General features: G+C 39.2%; 1 protein-coding gene across 2 annotated transcripts; it reads right to left on the bottom strand.

Moving 5' to 3' along the window:
* Positions 1 to 2102: 2102 nt before the first annotated feature.
* Positions 2103 to 19006, bottom strand: LOC131336567 (uncharacterized). 2 transcript variants are annotated; one of them, XM_058372447.1, is made up of 12 exons: positions 18606 to 19004; positions 18191 to 18292; positions 17389 to 17469; positions 12727 to 12836; positions 12481 to 12616; positions 12232 to 12330; positions 9995 to 10100; positions 9415 to 9863; positions 9158 to 9337; positions 8848 to 9045; positions 3096 to 3422; positions 2103 to 2410 (listed from the first exon to the last, which is right to left on the bottom strand). In XM_058372447.1, the coding sequence occupies exons 1-12, from the start codon at positions 18975 to 18977 to the stop codon at positions 2318 to 2320; spliced, it is 2253 nt and encodes a 750-aa protein (XP_058228430.1). In that variant the 5' UTR covers positions 18978 to 19004; the 3' UTR covers positions 2103 to 2317. The 2 variants fall into 2 exon arrangements, 1 of the variants encoding a protein (XP_058228430.1); XR_009202874.1 differs by lacking the exon at positions 2103 to 2410 and adding an exon at positions 8445 to 8670 and having other exon boundaries at positions 3374 to 3422; positions 18606 to 19006.
* Positions 19007 to 19827: the final 821 nt, after the last annotated feature.

Below are 19827 nucleotides of genomic sequence, written 5' to 3'. Positions count from 1 at the left end.
AAATAAATAAAAAATAAAAAAATTCGGTATTTGCCCAGTACCGTCTGGTATTTACCCGGTACCATCCGGTATTGTCCTGTACTTGAAGAAAAAAAAATTTAAAAGTAGTCCGGTACTATCCGGTATTGGCCGGTACTGACCTGTATGTCCGGTACCGGCCGGTACTGACCAATATTTGAGCCGGAACGAAATTAGAGATGTAGGGTACCGGATTCTATCAAAAATGGTACGTACCGTCCGGTACGGAACGGTATTGATAACATTGGTCTTTTCCATTGTCAGTATTTTGACTTTGAATTAAGTCATAATGTTTTTTTGGAAAGAGAATAAATTATATCTACTGCCGATGTAAAATCTCATTTTTCCACCACTGTCTATTATGGACCACACCGAGTGTTTATTGTTGTGATCTGAACTGTTCATATTTTAAGACTAGCAATATAGTATTCATATGCAAAAAATCAGTTTGATCAATCAAAAGTCGATAGATATGTCAAAATTTGAATTTTGGTTTATAAAATGGACGATCTGATTTCTGTCAATAATAACAAATATAAACTATATATCTATTTTACAAAATAAATTTCAATTTTTAATTCTCCTATCGATGTCAGATTAAGTTTATTTTTTGCATGGATATACTAGTATGTGAGATCTACAAGATGAATGGTTCAGATCAACAATAAACACACGGTAGGACCGAAAAAGGTAGTAGTGGAAAAATAGAATTTTCCACCACCGGTAGAAGAATTTAATCTCTTTTGGAAAGGGAAAACCAAATTTGTATTTCGGTTTGACAGTAATCAAAGTAAGTTTCGCATTTCTTCAAGTAAAATGACTTTTGTGTTATGAAATCATTTCAAAAGGTTTTCCGAACGTTGCCAAAAATCGGGCATTACAGTCCATTTTATGTTTCAACTTACAAGTTATAATTAGCTCACTCGGGTTAGAATTTAAAAAAAAAAAAAAAAAAAACTTCAAGTTACTCGATATTGGATCAATTAATCTTGTTTCATATCACACACAAAAATTAAGCTTGAAAATATTTTGAAACCCATAGAATTTTCAAACCAAACTTGAATAGGGCTGTAAATGAACTAGGTCATTCGTGAACTGTTCGAGGCTCGGCTCGGTAAAGGTTCATTCGATTTCGATTTGTCTATTAAATGAACTAAAACCTAAACCTCAATATTAGGCTCATTTGATAAATGAGCCGAGCCTGAACCTTACAGTATTAGGCTCGGTTTGGTTCGTGAACTTGTAGTTAAAAATAATTAATAATTCTTTAGGGGTCTAACTATATGCAAATATAAAGAATTTCAAGCTTATATATATAATTTAATATTTATTTTTCTCATAAATTCTATATGACCAATGAGAGTTTTAGTTTGGTTGAGTTGAGTTGAATGAGCCGAGTCGAACCAAACCCGAGCCTTGACGAGCTCAATTCGAGCCTAGATTTGGCTTGGCTCGGTTCGTTTGAGTTTAACGAGCCGAACCCAAGCTTTGAAAAAATTTAACGAGCCAGACTAGTACCGTAACGAACCCAAGCCGAACTTAACAGGGTTCGACTCGATTCGGCTCGTTTACCGCCCTAAACTTGAATAATCAACCAATTTACTCTTTCGGCTCATATATCAGCCCTCCTTCCACCAAGGGCTTGAGATCCAGGCAACGAGCACCTTATTTTGATGCCCAAAAAAAAAAAACCAATAGAAGTGCCAACTGGGTTTACAGGGATGTATAGAAAAACAAAAAGTTAAGTCCTCACTCCTGGAGTTGCCGTACCCAAATCGTAAGACCCAGTATATGTGCAAAGAAATGATACAGTAACATGCAACTACGGATTAGTAGGGGCGAAGTGCAGAAATGCTCGATAGGGGTAAAATAAGAAAATAAAAAGAACCGAAGAACGACCAGATGACAAAATTGAGGCATGAAAATGGGTGAGGATGGAAGTTTACTACCTCCAAGGACTAATATCCGAAACAAGGGTTGAATATAACCCTAGCTTGCACCAGAAGCAAATGGAATTTATGGTAAATTTTCTAAATTACAAGTCAGTCTCCCCGACAAATAACAGGACTGTTCTCACCCTCAACTAATCCCGGGAAAAAAAAAAAATCAATCAAATAATTTATTGCGCGACAGAATTTCTAAAGAAAACAACCAAATGAAATTGTACAGAAAATTGGCTTTCCCTTGACAACTAGTAATAGTTTCTATATCTACATCGCAAATATGTGCACAAGTGATGTGATATCCATGATAAAATGAACAAATAACATTATTTCGACTAGAGTGTAAACAATCCAAACTAAGCAAATATCTGCTGAATGACAATCTCGGCATCTCCATTGTACTGTGCAAGAAGATGGATGGCATCTGCCCGTGGCAAAGCAAGAAATTCCTGCACCAATCCAAGATACAAGCATATTAGTAAATCAAGCATCAGAGGTGTGTTCTATATCTAGTGATATTTCGATCTTTTGATGCTTACAATTGCACATAGTTTCCTTTTTTACTGAGTTTCTTGGTCGTTTATCTTAAAATGTTAACTACCGTTCATAGTAATTTTAGCTTGAAATTACTGTACATTAGATACTAAATTTTGTACAGCTTCTCATTTCAGTTACTATTAAAATTCAATTTCTGTTTTTCCCAGTGGCGTGGCAGACCAAACACTCATCAAATTGAGAAAATATAAAAGATTCTATTGCTGCGCATATAAAACAATACAGACTAAAAGCGACATGTTTGACCGTAAAACGTGGCAACAGAAAAGAAACAGTCACCATTAATGTTAGATGAAGAAAGGCACCCCCTCCGTCCCAATTGTTCTCCCATTTCAGGGGATCCAAGTTATCAAATTTGTTTAGAGAACATAACAATTGCACCAAGATGTTTCAACTTTCCAAAACTACCTTCCTACATTTTCAAGTCAAAAATGCATTCTAGAATCCAAATTTAGAAAGTAAAGGGCAGGAATGGAATTTTACAGAATAGGGGACACATTGACTTTTGGAAATTGACAAGCATATTGGGACGTTCAAAAAAAGAAAAGTAGTAACTTTCTAAGATGGTGACAAACTTACCATTACTTTAAGTATTGCATTTTCATCACAGACAACTTCTGTTGATGACACTTGTGTCGGGCTGCTGCCATCTTCATGCATCCTGCTGCTTGAAGATATTGTCACTTGAGAAGATCCGTGGGTACTAGTATCTGCATTTGACTTAGCAACACTAGCATCGGTAAGCAAAGGACTACTAACGTCTTTCAGTGAGTCAATCTTTAGGAGTCCTTCAAACCGATCTTTACACATTTGAAGTTTAAACCACTCATTGTGCGTGTGAAGAGTCGCTCTCATTATTTTCATAAGCTGGGGTTCTTCGATACCAAGCCTCCTACCCATGGCAACCTGTGCACACCAAGAAAGTGTTAATGTTCCAGTCATACAGGTGAAGAAAGTTGTGTCTTGCATAATAATCAATGGAATCTGAATAAGAAGCCGAGATTATGTAGTTTTGAAGTAAGCATGAAGAAGAGAACACACTGCCAGGATATCAACGAGTATCGCTGGCTATGTAACTACAAAAAGTGAATATTTACATCGGAACGGGAAAGAACAAAAAATAAATTGTGAACTGCTCTTCTGTATGTGATTACATTCTGACCATAGGAGAATAATCACCAACTGTAGAAATCCCCTCCACACAATCCTTAAACTATGGTAGGTGATCAGGACTGACCTTTCCTCGCAGACTAAAAATTTATAAGAGTAAATAATCAATATCTTAGGGGCAGGGAGAGAGTGAGAGAGAGCCTGTCTATCTTGATTTGTTCTGGCTTCTTGATTTGTTTCCTTTTTCTCCTTATTAACCTACGTTGGAAGTATAAATATCAGTGGCTTGTTTGAAAATAAGCTAATATACAGAAAATATCAAATCCGTTTTGGCATCAGAGCCTCACGTTCTTTCTCCTCCAACCCAAGTAAGACCCTAACCACCTTCTGACCGCCCACCAGGCCTCCTCAGTCCACCGCCAGCCGCCTACAGGGATGGTTCGCCCCTCCCTTTCCGCCTACTGAGAAATGCAAAGCATTCAAGTAAGCTTTGGTCCAAGGGGCTATACAATGAGGATGCAACACAGCCTGACATTTAATGGCCCAAGCCCATTTAAATGACCCAAGCCATGGGAGGATCATATATGAAAGGTCCAAGCCTTAAACAAAGAATACAACCCCAAAATATCGATAGAAAGCACCATCTCTCTCTCTCTCTCTCTCTCTCTCTCTCTCTCTCTCTCTCTCTCTCTCTCTCTCTCTCTCTCTCTCTCTCTCTCTCTCTCTCTCTCTCTCTCTCTCGCCCTCCCTCTCCCTCTGCCTCCTGGAAAATAACGATATATATAAGATTAAAATACGTCAAACACAGTCAGCTGCGTGTCTGTGTCCCAGACGTCTAGGACACTGTACGTGAGCCTTGGGTGCATGTCAGTGCTTCTTAGCCACAGAATAAATGACTAGCTCATCAATTTGAGGCATTCACGGCATTCGCCTTTTCAATCATTGCATACCACCTCTCATAAACCAATTAAAGACATGGCTTATTGGTGTAACAAGCTCTACGCGGATATATTGGCAAGGTGAAAGAAAGAAAGTATGTAATCAATATCGCCCCACCACCCCTTAAGCTTTCTCATCGTTATCCTCTCTTTTAAGCAACCCATTTTTCACTTACAACCATTGATTGGAGGTCGAGCTTCACAAGTTTACACCTTTTTAGAAACACAAATGTTTTTTGACAAGTCTTTTTAGAAACACAAATACAAGATGCAAAATGCATATCTGCAACAAGAAGTAATTTCAAGGGCATGAAAGCATCGAGAATTGCTAATATCATAAATGATCTAATATGAACTGCAATTCTAAGACTTAGGCTATAGTACTAGTCACACTTGTCAGCACACCCTAGTTAGTAGTACTAATAAGATGGGTAGGGTCGCTTAACTTTTTGTAGCACTCACATACGCTCTCATTCTATTTGATGTAATAGTGCTAGCTTGGGTTTACGCAGCATATAATCTTGTGTTCTTCGCATGTTAATCGGATGTAAACCTTGTACTCTTTTCACTATCTATGGAAACACTGTGTTCTCTTGTACTTGGTCCAAATTTCACAAAAACCAATGCGAGAGCTGGTTAAACTGATACTCGTCTTTGAAGTTGTAGATGGTTCTTTGAACTTGATCCTCAATCCATACCAACGGACAAAGCCACTCTAACAATAACAACATGAACAACAACAAAAGCGAAACAACGGCCACAACGTCGCCAACGCACTGAATGGCATAGCTCAGAGAATCTCTGAAACCTAGCCGCCAACCCTCATGCACATCAACCACGTGGACCACCCAATCACACAAACCTTTCCTCAAAATTCAAGAAGCAGAGGCCTCCGGTCTTCTGCAGAGAGCCTGACCCTTACACTGCCAATGAATGGTTTAGACAGATAGAGAATAAGCTGACTACCATGGAGGTTCGACAGAGTGCTGATATGATCGCCTTGGCTACATACCAACCGGAGGGCAAAGCTGACTACTGGTAGGAAGCAAGCAAGACCACCGTGGATCCCGAGACGATGACGTGGGACCAGTTCGAAGAGATTTCTAGAGAAGTGTTCCAGCGCAGATCAAGCAAGAGAAGGTTCAAAAGTATCTGGCTCTGAAGCAAGGGACAATGACAAAAACACATGTCTCACTTTGAGGAGCTGCCTAGACATGCATCAGCTTACATTCCGTATCACACTGCTAAGGTACGGAAGTTTGATTGGGGTTTGGAGCCTACTCTGCGTGGGAAAGTCATCGGATTGCAATTGTCAACATTCGCTCAGGTTGTGAGCGCCACGCTAGTGAACAAGAGGGAACTGATAGACTCTCACAAAACCTAGAACCAGAAGAAGGGTCCACAACAAGAAGGAGGACCGATCCGTAACAGCCACCATAACAACAACAGGGGCAGTCAATTCAGAAGCCATATTACAATAACAATGACAAGTCCAACAAGTTAGGCTTCTAAACGTTCCACCAACCATCTTTAAGATATTGGAATATAGAGCCCAAATGCCTTATTCTTCACCAAGAGGACAAGACCAAACATAACCATTCAATGTCATTCTTCAAATTTTAAAGAAAATGGCTTCCATGACTACCCATTAACTCCCTCTGCCCAACATCTCCAAAACCCATTCACACCATATACGAATTTATACGCGCAACCGCGCTCTCTACCACATCTTTCCACCAATGTTACATTAATTCTGCTACATGCATGAAGTACCCATGTCGGACATGGTAACACGCTAGTGTCTGATAAAAGCTCGGACATCCACCTTCAAGCATACTTTAAAAGTTGAATTTAACGCATAAAACTCCCACATTATGCATGAAATGCCCTACAGAATTAAGGGAACATTATCATTACTATTCAAAACATATGGATTTCCAAAATTACCCTCTTTTTCGTTAAACAATGATCACTATTTGGACTGCAATACATTTCCCCCCTACAATTTTGTTACTCACTGTCAATATGGGGATGGAGGGCAAAAAAGGAAATGGTTCAAATTTTTCTCATTGACTAGTCAAAATGGACAACGATTATAGGACATCTAGAAAAGGGATAGCGGACCAAAAATTTTGGACAGAGGGAATAACATTTTACACTAAGAATCAAAAGTGGTCATTAAACACCATGAATATTCTGCCATATCCGCATGTCCTTTGATACATGAACTAGAAGAATCCTACAGTTAGATGCATAACCACACCCGAGATCGTACGGCAAACATCCAACAAAGATCTCCACCAAACGAGCCAACGATCAAGTTCCAGCCCCATTTGCTTGAGTACTACACCACACTCCACCATGCTCCACCATTCTTACCATCACTTCCAACTCCTGAGAAGGAAATTCTTCATCAATGCCCCTGCAGAAAAATCTTTGAAGCACATTTGTTCACACCTTGAAACATCGCACCTCCAACTGAACAGCTAATGAAATCCGATTCTCACATCTTTGTTTCCTCAACCTTGATCGTATCCTTGACCAGCATCCACCCTTCTCATTAAACCCCAACTCCATTCTCTCTAACCTGCTTACTCTTCACCTCCTCATATCTTTTCCCGTCTAATAACTTTCTTGGCCAAGGAACGAACCTACCTCCCATACGAACAATCAGCAATCTAACCATCTTGTGTAATCTCCCCTGACCTCTGAAATACATTAACATGTGCAAACTCCATCCTCTGGTCACCTCTTTCATCTCAATAGATACATGAAGTAAGAACTCCAACCTAATCCAACACAGCCAGTTACCGAATCCGGCCACTTTCGAAAGCCTCTAGCCTCAACCCACCTTGATAACAGATATAAAAGTTTCTCCAACACTGATGAAGCCTGGGTTATGTGCTTTCTATGTTTTCTGTTTTCTTCTTTCGACAGATGCAATTGACATCACCAACATTTTTACGCTGATACCTTGGGTTAATACCTGCACTGCTTTGTAACAACATTGATGGGTGTGTCCAAACATCAATATAATTGACCATAACTATCAAGGTTTTTGGTAATACATATGATTCACTTTGTAATAGTTAAAATCTTAGTTGCACGAAGAGGGAGCACGGGTGGGGGAGCGGATGATCATAGAAGTGTGGGAGCGCCATCGGGAGCGTTTAGGAAAAATTACTTATTTTTATGTATTTTAATGTAGTTAGATGTCAAAAAGAAAATATTATTCTACCAGTTAAAATCCAAAACATAAAAATATATATAGATTTAATAAGTGATTCCAGCTGGTCTCCATATCTTAGTTGCACAAAGCGGGAGCGGGAGTAGTGGTGGAGAATTATAGGAGCTCCTCTTTCGGGACGGGGAGCGTTTAGGAATAATACATGAAAATATGTACTGCAAGTAAATATTATTATGCGTCATTCATGTCAATCACAAAGATTGTCTTAGTAACTAAGTAATATTATGGTTATATTATGTAATTGAGCAAATTTATGTTAATATGTTTCTAATATCTTATCATTACTTTGTCTTTTATCTTGCTTGGTATCTTTTATTTTTGTTTCTTTTGGGATTTATCTGCCTAAGAGGTTCTATCCTCGTTGGGAGCGGATTCCTTCTCAATGGGAGCGAGGTTCCGAGGTGGATTCGCCACCCACATTGGAGGTTCCTGCAACTAAGGTATAAATGCACAAAGGCGATCAGACATAGCTCAAAAAGAGTCTCAGAGTTAGCCCACATGTACAAAGATGAACACATAGAACTCAGAGAGAGAGAGAGAGAGAGAGAGAGAGAGATGTTTACCCCTATAAAATAAACTAATTTCTCAATGATCCTTTCAAATAACAAAAAGAGAGATTTGAAATATGCTCACATATTAGAAGTCGAGAGGAACATGGTGTCCACAAAGCCAGGATCCAAATCGTAGGAGCTATAAGCATCTAGTAAGCATAAAAGTAGGCACTCCAGTCTAGCCTTTGACATCAGTCAGGCCTGATTCCCTGACAGAAAGGGCCACTTGACGCACTAGTGTGAGGCAACAACAAGGAGATTGCAGTTCCTATTTCATTGATGGCACTGCCATTCCGTTCTAAGTGCCACTGCATTGTCGTCGAGACAAAAACATGGCCACAATCTCATAATGAGGAAAATTAGATGATTGAGGTATAAGCTACAGAAACATTTGACACATTAATTTTCCTATACATGTTGGAGACATGAACACCACATTTCTCTCTTTATACACTGATTGAATACATCAGCAGGACATGCTATACCTGGAGGGAAGTTGCAAGAGCATTCAAGGGCAAGCCTCCCCCAACTGCATCTTCATTAGGTCTCAACAAAGCCAACAATGTCTCCTTCAAGGGCTTCAGCAAAGCCGGATCACTAGCTGCCAAAGGACCTAAATGAGAGCAGGCAACCTTTAGTGCACTAGAATGATCACCGGAGCTGACAAGCTTCAAAAATTCAACCTGCGCCAGAAGAAAGTCCGAATCTGAATGTTTTGATCTGAATATTTATAGAAAGGAAAATCCATTCTATCCCCATTATTTGCAACGCCACATATTATATAACCACACTTACCTGCTTAAATTTGAATAGCAAAAGTGGATTTTGCATGAAAAAGTGTGGGTCCATGGCATTTACTTCTTCCACAACCTCCGCAGCCATTCCTCTGCTAGCTAGTTCCCTCACTCCGAGCACAATCTCATACTTATCCTCCTGGTTGCTTTTTACATCCATTGCGATATGTGAACCAGAAACCTATGTGAACAAACCCTTTTAAACAACAATCCACTAGTAGGAAATAATAAAAAGGAAAAAGGAATGTGACAAGATACCTGTTGTTCCTTTGAGGACATGGTGCTGGACAGTGTTGCAGTGCTAAGCTCTTGGTTGCTGCTTCCACTGATGACTTCAGGAGTGACATCAAGCTTCTCTTCTCTCCCTCTCCAGCGCTTTCGTTTGCCCCTTTCCCTAAGTCCAAGACTTCTATTTTTTTGCAGCACCCTTGAAATAACAAGCTGATTGGTATCACTGGTGCTGCAGTCTTCTTGATTGTTTCTCGTCTCAAAAGGGTATCGCTCTTCAGAATCCATACATTGCATGCTCACCACATCAGTACTAATTTCAGGAGAACCGTCCATGTGAGCATTAGTAATGGAAGATTCACCATCTGAATGTTTGCTGGTGGCACACTCAAATTCAAGATAACTGTTTCTTGATGAACCATATTCAGGCTCTGGCTGATTAACTTTACAAGGACCAGGCAAAATTTGCATTCCTGGAGCTGTAGAAATCAGAAGAGAATGATACAAAATGTTACCAATCAACAAAATCAAAAACTATATCCCGAAGCACCGAAAAAACAAATGAAATGAAAAACAAGAATTTCAGAGATGATAAGGTTTAAACATTCACCAGGATGGGATGCAAGACCAGAGTCCACGATACCCCTGTACACACAATACTCATGAACAAGCTCATCAAGCACCGAAACATCCACTCTCATCTGGCATAATTCATTCTGTGACATAAAAGTACAATCTCAAAATTTTACAGTTGCTCAGCCCAATATTTAAGATATTAGTGAAAAAAACCAGCCATGCGGTTGCCAGATACCAACTAGACTTTTGAATGAAAAAGGAAGCTACAGATACAATCACACTATGAAGTATGAAGCACCGACACCTCTAGAGGTCGAAGTATCGCAGTGTTGGGACACAGGGACACGGCGGGGACACGTATGGGACACGCCATAATTTATTTTAAATTTTTTACGGGGACACGAGAGGACAGATGGGGACACGGCAGGGGCCAAATTTTAATTTTTTTAAAAAAATTTGGGGACCAAACTGTAATTTAAAAAAAAAAATTAAAAATTTATGGGTGTCAAACTAAAATCATAAATAAATAAATATACACGTGGCGTGTTCCCCGCCGTGTCCATGTCCCCATTTTTTTAGAATTCCCTTGTCCCCGTGTCCGTGTCTGTGTCGGTATCTGTATCCGTGCATCATAGCAATCACACATATAGGCGTATGAGTATTGTGCAGAGGGGGAGGGGGATTTGAAGCCTTTTAACTTAAAAAAATTCCATTGTCATCTACATCTATAAGCTATAAGCTAAAACCTAGGCACCCGAAAAAAAGAGGTCACTAAAACAGCTTCTCCTCTAGGATAACATACATGGCAGTCTACTACAGAAGATATAACTTACTAGTTGTATGTGTTTCTTCAAAAAGACAAACTCAAATAATCATTAGAAGCATGTTGTACAGCATCGTCTTTGACCATCTAATATCTAGGAACTCCAGTTTTCCATGAGGATTTAGAATTAGGGCATCATCTTTGTCTTCAATTTTGTATTTGACCCATTGTGTAAAGGTAGAAAGCAAGGAAACCTAGAAACCCCGTTGTCCCTACTTTCCATCATCTCGACTCTTAGATGTTCTTCTGTAGATTTAAATGTTTCATCCTACAGTTGCGGATGCTGGAATTTAGAGCCAACAGCAATCTCAACAATGAAGAAATTGCCGAACACTCATCTATAATAGAAAATCTGACGAAGGACTTGGCTCTCCTGATTTGCCTCTAATTGAAAGCAAGAGCACTTGGACGCTAAAATCCGACATAGCAATATCAGGAGTTATTGGAGGGTAAAAACCGTTGCAACTGCTTGTCTAGTGATCACAACCTCTTTGAAGCTCATTTATAACAAGAAAAGGCTTCAATCAGAGTTCTAATTACGTTTGTTCATCTAAATTCCCCAAGAACTCCCCGAACGCCTTACCCACATCAAAACAGAGAAATGCCGAAACAAAAGGCACATTGCTATCTCAACTCTTAACATCTGTTAAGGAACCTTCTTCTTCTGTTGACGTTGAACTTAGCCTAGCTCATAGATTTCAATGTCATTAACAAAGGCATTATCCGTGGGCTAGAAGGCATGTTCTTCATATCTCACGTGTTATCCGAATCGAACTCACGTACTCATTGAGGCAGAGCTCCCCTCAACCTTCAGACAACAAGCTATTTCCTAATTCATACATGAAAATAAAGAGAAATAACGTAACTTGCAGCTGAATCAATATGTAAATGATGCATGAACCAAAGCAATGATAAGGCTACTGATATCAACCTCTTCTGCTCATAAACAATTTGCCTATTCCTCACTTTATTTTTTAGCATCGTTAGTAGCTTGATTTGTTCCCCAGTTTAGTTCTTTCTTCTACAGGAGGGTCCGCCCTCTTTGATATTTAGTATACCATATTATACCGTCCTAAAATACCTACTCATTCACCACCCAACAAAAATATTGCATCCCACTCAGGGATATCATGACTCATGAGTACCTAAAAGAAATGTGACTTCATAAAGCTGCCATTTCAAGAAGAAAAAAAAATTATAAGTAACCCGTTTTACATAAATTGAATTTGCCACAACTTCCCTGACCATCTACAGACTACAGCATACACTATTTTGCAAGTCTTTTGCGGTCAACTAATGTCTAGATGCTTTCAATGGCCTCCTATGTGCATAATGAAGTCAGTTGTGGCAAAAACTCAGGCCATGTCCTACCCAGGAAAGTAATAGACTTTTAAAATAATCATTAGAGCAGTATAAAGGATATAAGATCAGGAAATTTCATGAGTAACCTGAAATGCTTGTAGTAAATCACCCTTGGCAAATCTCAGGCTATCAACAGCCCCTTGTCTTGTTAGCTCTACAGCATGTGCGAGGGCTTGTATGTCCACCTGTAATCCAATGACACACAAGTCGAAACGATAAACTTGGATACACATTTAGATATGTGAGCAACCAAGGAGCCAATGACTTAACACATAATGAAACAGTAACACGAACCTCTGCCCCCATTATTGTCACAAAGGTGTAAAATGACTAACCTCGTCAAATGGAGGAGCCTCATACAAACTCTCCTGGGGTGTTGCAGCGGGATCACGTTCCTCAAGGAGCAACCTCTCACTAAGATCTGAAATGGGTGATGAAATTCCTTGACGTAAGCAAAATCCTTTGTGTATGCTGCATATCATAGGAGAACCATCAAAGAATGATCACAACAAACACGAGCAAGAGTGACAGAGAGAGACAACACTCACTAAAAGTGGAGGAGAGCGAAATCAAGGAATCACCTTATCAAATATCTCAGAGTCATCGAAATGATTGGATCATATGCATGCAAATGAGCTCTTAAAACAGAAGATATTGACCCAGCAATGTCAAACCTTCTCCTTTCAGACCACTGAAATAATCGATGTTAAGCATATTATATATCCATCAAGAACACTAAAACAAGTCCAACGACGGAACATCCACTAGAAAGAAAGAAAAGAAAAAAAAAAAGGGCACGATCAGTGTCATACCTGATTACACCTTCAAGTAAGAAGCTAAAAGATATCAAAGTTATTGTACAAATTAACACAAATCTGAAGGGAAAAAAATTAGGATGGAATTGGAAGACACCAAGAATGATATAAGAAACAACTGAAGCAATTTTTCAGGAAAAGGTTGCGAACTCTGTAGCATGCTTATTGGATTATGAGGAATCCGGCTGAAATTGCTCATAGATATCAAAAGAAGAATTTGGCTCCTCTAAAAGCAATATGTACTGCCGTATTAGCACTATTAAGGAGTTCGATATTAAATACAGTGAAGCTGGTTGGCATCAACAGGGGAGTCGAGTTGAATAGAGAGCTGAATCTGCTGATGGCGAAATTAGCAAGATGCAGAAGTTAACGGATCCATAGTTAACGGAAACTGAAAGGTTCTACTATGAAACATGTGAATCATCTAGGCAATAGACTCCTCGTCCATCTTGGCAAATAGCAAGAAATCTAGAAAGAGTTAACAAAAGAGGGGTTTGGCAACCTTACAACATTGCAATGAGATATGTCCTGGTTCAAATGATGTCTACAACAATTATTTTGGGGGATGGGACACGACCAAAGAGGAGGTTATGGTATTAGTACACAACTTTTCATGTGTATGGCTTTCCATTTATGTTGGCATGTGTAATGATAAGTTGGTGGCTGACCGTTGCCTGAGTGGCTATGTAAGGTAGTGGGTACCATTGTATAGGAACCTCTGATTGGTTTTGTAAAAAGGAAAACGTGTAACTAGTGCTTGTTCTGGTGGCCAATGACTTATTCTACACTTCAGAATGAAATGTCAGAGGTTTATTTGCAACCTGGATATTGAGAAAATTAGGATGTTGATTGTAGCTTTCTATTGCCTTGTCTTGGATTGGTAGCTCATTCGTTTGCGTACTTGTAATTATGATCCCGAGATACCTTCAAAAGTTAATATTTGCGTACTTCCTAACAAACAAACGTACAATGATCGGTTATTTTTATCTAGTTAGTCAAAGTAATCGTTGCAGATATTACCGTAATTACAATGCACTTGCACGTTCTTTTTAAGTCTTAGCAATAACCATTGAAACTCTCATTTTTCCTATTTCCCTAGTTGCAATGATTATTTCCCAGCTTCTTGTAATAGTTTAAAAAACAAAAGAAAATCCAATACATTAACCCTAACAGAGAAAAATTATCCACGCAAAACGAATTCATCATGAAAGAACCTCCTCTCGTTCACGACATACCAAATAGGCTGCCAAGTCGTACTTCATCTCATTAACCAACACACCGTCAACTGCTAACTCGATGCCTACTTTCAGCTATCAAAAAGTTTTAGATAAAAGAAATTTATTCCCTTTCATCCCATCCGTTGATGAATTTGGATCACGTTGTAACAAGAATTCTGGATATCTTTATTCCCTTCATCATAGGAACTTCTAATCTCTATTCAATCTTCAGATTCACAAACGAAAACTACCTAATACAGGGGCATTCTTCCTTCAACAGATCCAGCTACAGAATTAACCATAAGGAAAAGTATGTGGACTGTATGCAAGTTTATAAACCACTCCATTTTTTGAAGGAAATGCATCATCCAGAAACAAAAAAAATCTTGGTTCACCCTCAATATCTGACAATGTTCTAAAAGTCGCTAGGCGCTAGTCAGGCGGAAAAGAGCCGCCTAGCGCCTGGGCGCCGAGTCGCCGACTAGTTGGCCACCTAAGTGCCCAGGAAGGGACTAGGCACCGACTAGTCGGCTGCCTCATCTAGGCGTTGGACCACCACCTAGCGCCTAGGCAGGGAGTAGTCGGCCTAGGCGGCCGACTTTTAGAACACTGATATCTGAGTGAATTCCATATCCTACCATCACAACATGATCTACCACCTATCTTCAACTACCATTACCTTGCCACCTAATTTAAGTCCACCCCCAGTTTCTGATCCTCCTTTTTCTTCCAAATAGTTCCCTTTACTCCTATTAGGGTTCTAAAAGGCGCGCCTAGGCACTGAGGCAAGGCAAGACACAGCCACAAACGCCTCGAACACCTTGAGCGCAGTTCATAACGCACGACTGGGGCTCCTGAGGTTCGCACCTCATGCTGAGGCGCAAGGCACATGAAGCGTGCACCTCAAATGTACAATATAATGCCAATATGGCACAACTCGCATCTTTGTCTCGCCAAAATATTAATGCACCATTCCTCGTATAGTCAACAGCTAACCGATAAGACAACAAGCTAAAGTGTGATTAATGCAATTAAAGTTCCATCACAAATAATTGTACAAATAAACTACTCAATAAATTTTCCCCAATTGAAAACTTTGATTATTGGAAAACAAAAATACAAAAACCAACTACAATCAAGATATTTCCGCGATCTTGACTTGAGAATACATGTTCCGACTACAAATCTGCGATCCTATCATAAACAATTCTTTGTTTCCAACTCATCTAGCCTGATATAGCTTGCCTGTGAATCTTACCTTATTTCAGTGCATCAACAAGATTTATTCTCTTATGCTCCAACAATTGCTATAACTCCCTGCTATATACAGACACATCTATTGGTTCACTGAATTCGACATGTGCGGGACTTAAATATGCTCAAAGTCTCAGACGCACTCAGCAAAGCCCCACTGCGTCCGATTTTTAGTGTTTTTACTTCAACTTTAGAGGTCAGGATGATCTTTAGAAAATTAGAAGTACAGCAAGGATCAAAATTGTTGTTTAAGTATCACTTCTTGAATACTTATTGAGTGACTTTGTTATTACCATTATTATATCTCCATAATGTTAGTATTACTTGTCGTTTCTTATCCCTAACTTGATAGAAACAATTATTATGTTTCACACCTTCTTTTTTCTTCTTATCCCTACCTTGAGGTCATATATTGCTTTTAGTCCACACCATGACTAAACTTATGTGTGGGTAACGGTATCATAACATGTTGTCGTGCCGTGTTGTGTCCATGTCAATGTTTATAAGCATAATACTAAATTGTGACGTCACAGGTTCAAAACTCTAAATATTGGGCCAACTACAGAAAAGCGCTTGGAAACTAAGCCAAGGACAATATGACCCAACACATCAAAAAGATCCTAGCCTCTATTACTGTGTCAATAATCAATGTTGGCCTTCCTTCACTTCACTTGCTCAACTAAAAGGTTGGTTTATCTTCATTCTTAAAATATAATTACATAGATAGGAAACTGACAAGTAGTTGAAGTCAGGTACTTTTATCCCAAAATAATAGATGGATGGAATCCCCTCCTATTTCAAAAATAACAAGTAGCTGAAGTCAGGTTCTTCTATCCCAAAACAATAGATGGATGGGACTTAGTTGCACGAAGCGGAAGCGGGGACGGGAGCGGGAGCGGGAGCGGGGGAGCGGATGATCATAGAAGTGTGGGAGCGCCGTCGGGAGCGTTTAGGAAAAATTATTTATTTTTATGTATTTTAATGTAGTTAGATGTCAAAAAAGAAATATTATTCTACCACTTAAAATGCAAAACATAAAAATATATATAGTTTTAATATGTGATTCCAGCTGTTCTCCATATCTTAGTTACACAAAGCGAGGGCGGGAGCGGGATCGGCGGTGGAGAATTATAGGAGCTCCTCTTTCGGGACTGGGAGCATTTAAGAATAATACATGAAAATATATAATGCAGGTAAATATTATTATGCGTCAATCATGTCAATTGCAAAGATTGCCTTAGTAACTAAGTAATATTATAGTTATATTATGTAATTGACTAACTGAGCAAATTTAAGTTAATATTTTTCTAATATCTTATCATTACTTTATCTTTTATCTTGCTTGATATCTTTTATTTTTGTTTCTTTTGGGATTTATATGCCTAAGAGGTTCTATCCTAGTTGGGAGCGGGTTCCTTCTCAACGGGAGCAAGGTTCCTGACTTGGGAGCGCGGGAGCGAGGTTCCGAGATGGATTCGCCACCCACATTGGAGGTTCCTGCAACTAAGGGATGGGAATCCTCTCCTATTTCAAAAATATGTATATGACATCACGTGTATTATTAGCTATCACATCAATGTGTAGTGTATGGATAAGTCATAAGTACAGCTGAGAAGAAGCAAAAATAAACTTGAAGGTGCACAAAAACAAATAAACAGGAGTTTCTTGTTTTAAAACAATGCACTACAAGACCTGTTGAGATTTATATTCCATTTATCATAAATTTAACATCATGTGCACCCCTAAGCACACCCAAGCAATAAGCAAGTAAACCAAACAAAAAAGGCAAAAAATTTAGAATCCAAAAGCACAACATATCATATCATAGTCATTACCCTTATTAGTTTAAAATTTTGCAAGTGATTGTATTAGTTATCAATGAAAACAACCACAATGAACAAGCATAAAGTCCAACATGTGGCATTGAAAAGGAATACATACATAAATTGTAACCTACCTCATTTGCGACTGGAGAGGTCTGGTCATCTTTGTCAAAGATCAAGGCGAGAAGAACATGCTTAAATTCTTCATATGCTTCCTTAAAAAGAAACAAAAAAGTAAAAAATGAATCAGAAGAAAGACAAACAGATGCATTAAATTATTTATAAGCGATCCAAATAGTTCATTGACAATTTGACACGCACAAAAGAGTTGGTCCAAACTAACAAGATAAGGCAACAAATCAAAATGCCATATCAACACTTCGCATTTACAGCTCTGAAGCATTTATTTACTTCTGAACACCACATATGGCACATCGTCAGCAGTCACCACACACACAAAAAATCCGTCTTTGCCAAAGAGGGAACAACACAAGGGCACCAGGTTATCAACTTTGCCTCCCAACGAGTTTCAATTTAGTTCAAGCAACAAACATTCAACAAAATCATTTCTTGCCCTTTATTGAGGTAAAACACAATCCGATGATCATTATGACCAGTTTTTGTACATTTTGTCTAGCTAAAGGCCCGTTGCTTCTAAATCTTGAGCTCATTACATTGTTTTCTTCTGAGCAAAATGATGAGCAAATAAGTAACAGATAAACATTGGAATTTCTTTAATCGATAAACTCCCTGTTGTGGAACCGAGGTGTATAATGTTTACGAAAGCAACATTGTGACACGTAATTGCTAGGTTATTACAGTTTCCAGTAACGCAAGTATTAACCTAATGTAGGCGAATCCCAGGTCACATAGTTAAATCCAGCCCAAAATTACAACCCAAGTCAAAAAATGGGGAAAAGAAAGTTGTTAGCATACCGGATAGGCATCGAGGGCACAAGGCGCAACCGCTGTCCGCAAGCATTTGATTGCAGAATCACGACCCTCGGCAGTTCCTCTCCTCAGCAGCTCAATAAATTTCTACGAAAACATAACAAACCCAGTTCAATAAGCAAAATAATAACAAAATTGGACTTATCTTTGGATGCCGTGATAAGAAAGCATTTGGTTACTAAATCTAAGTGAACAGATAGCTCTCGACCGAGGGCAGTGGAAAAATAAGATTCATGTAGCTGACCCAATTGATTGGGACACAAGGCTCGGTTCGATTCAGTTTGGTTTACCACTAAACTTATCCAATTCACATTAAAAGCTTCCTAATCAATTAAATATGAGCGCATTACAAGCGATAAGAAAAACATAAACTGTGAATTTGATATTCGTTTGATTATACCTGCTTCTGTAACCGGAAGAGGAGACGGTGATCATCGAGGACAGAAGGAGCGTGGGCACGGAGGAGATCCAGTGCGACGTCCGTGTCGCCAGCCTCTAACAACCGTCGAACCTGACGAATGAGCAATCGGGAATGGTACGACGAAGACGAAGGTGAAGACGACGGAGACGGAGACGAAGAAGAGGAGACTCCCGAGTCATCAATTAGGTTTTCGGATTTGGCGAAGTCAATGACTAGGGCGTCCAGAGCTTCCCAATTCACCGGCATCGATTCCATACTTGGAGAGAGAGAGAGAGAGAGGGGGGGGGGGGGGGGGGGATACGGTGGATGGAGGAAAGACGGCGAGGATAGAATGGATTGGAGGGGGAACATACGGTGGTGAAGTGTCTAATAATACTTGGTGAGGCCCCCGTCCCGTCTAGGTTTGATACGGTCCGTTCAGCCTCGGCTAATTGTGGGTCCTTTTTTAGCCCAAAAGGCCAAAACATTAATCAAAATCGTTCATTATATGTCATCAACGATATTGATTACATCAAAAATTATTGAATATCATTTGAAATTATTTTAAAATGTATTAAGTTTTTAAAAGATTTGTTAATGGGTTGCACATCTTTTTTTTTTTTTCTCAAGATTAATGTATTTCAAATTGATATCAAACAACCATTGCTTAGTGCAGTTGGTCAGTCATTGCCTCTCCTTTGTAGAAGGTATTGGGTTCGAGCCCCACAGAGGGCAGGCCATTTAGGGGACCAGGGCTATGGATAGCTTCTGGTCTCTCCGTGTTAACTTTAACACTCCCACTAACCCCCGCTGATGTATATCGCCGTGGCAAAAAAAAAAAATTGATATCAAACGATATTATTGATATTCGATTAACATAATTTTTGACGTGGTCAATATTCTTTGTAAGTTCTAAAAAGTGAACGGATTCGATTATTATTTTAGACACAAAAGGGGCCCACGATTAGCCAAAATTGTACAGAAATCAATGCCTATATAAAGACCACAAACGAATATCTTTCTTGTATTTCGCTACACAGTTCTATTCCCAAATTATTTTTTGGGTCATGCTTTCAGTTCTTGACCACAAACGAATGACTTTCCTGTATTTTGTTCTTTGCAACAACCTCAGAGTACGGCTCGTTCTCATCAACAAGGGATTTGCTACGTAGTTCTATTCCTAAATTGTGTTTTTGGGTCATGCTTTCAGTTCTTGACCACA

Source organism: Rhododendron vialii, chromosome 8a (assembly GCF_030253575.1).
Source record: "Rhododendron vialii isolate Sample 1 chromosome 8a, ASM3025357v1".
In the NCBI taxonomy this organism is placed as follows: domain Eukaryota; kingdom Viridiplantae; phylum Streptophyta; class Magnoliopsida; order Ericales; family Ericaceae; genus Rhododendron; species Rhododendron vialii.
The sequence above is the reverse complement of the archived record's forward strand: the minus strand, read 5'-3'. Positions and strand labels throughout refer to the sequence as shown.

What these genes read in the sequence shown, in the direction of transcription:
- LOC131336567 (XM_058372447.1), bottom strand. Translation starts at nt 18,977, where the DNA reads ATGTTCCCCCTCCAATCCATTCTATCCTCGCCGTCTTTCCTCCATCCA. An exon ending in TGGTCTTGCATCCCATCCTG is followed by an intron (nt 9,864 to 9,994) that starts GTGAATGTTTAA and finishes TGATTTCTACAG; the next exon opens with CTCCAGGAATGCAAATTTTG. An exon ending in TGTCCTCAAAGGAACAACAG is followed by an intron (nt 9,338 to 9,414) that starts GTATCTTGTCAC and finishes TTGTTCACATAG; the next exon opens with GTTTCTGGTTCACATATCGC.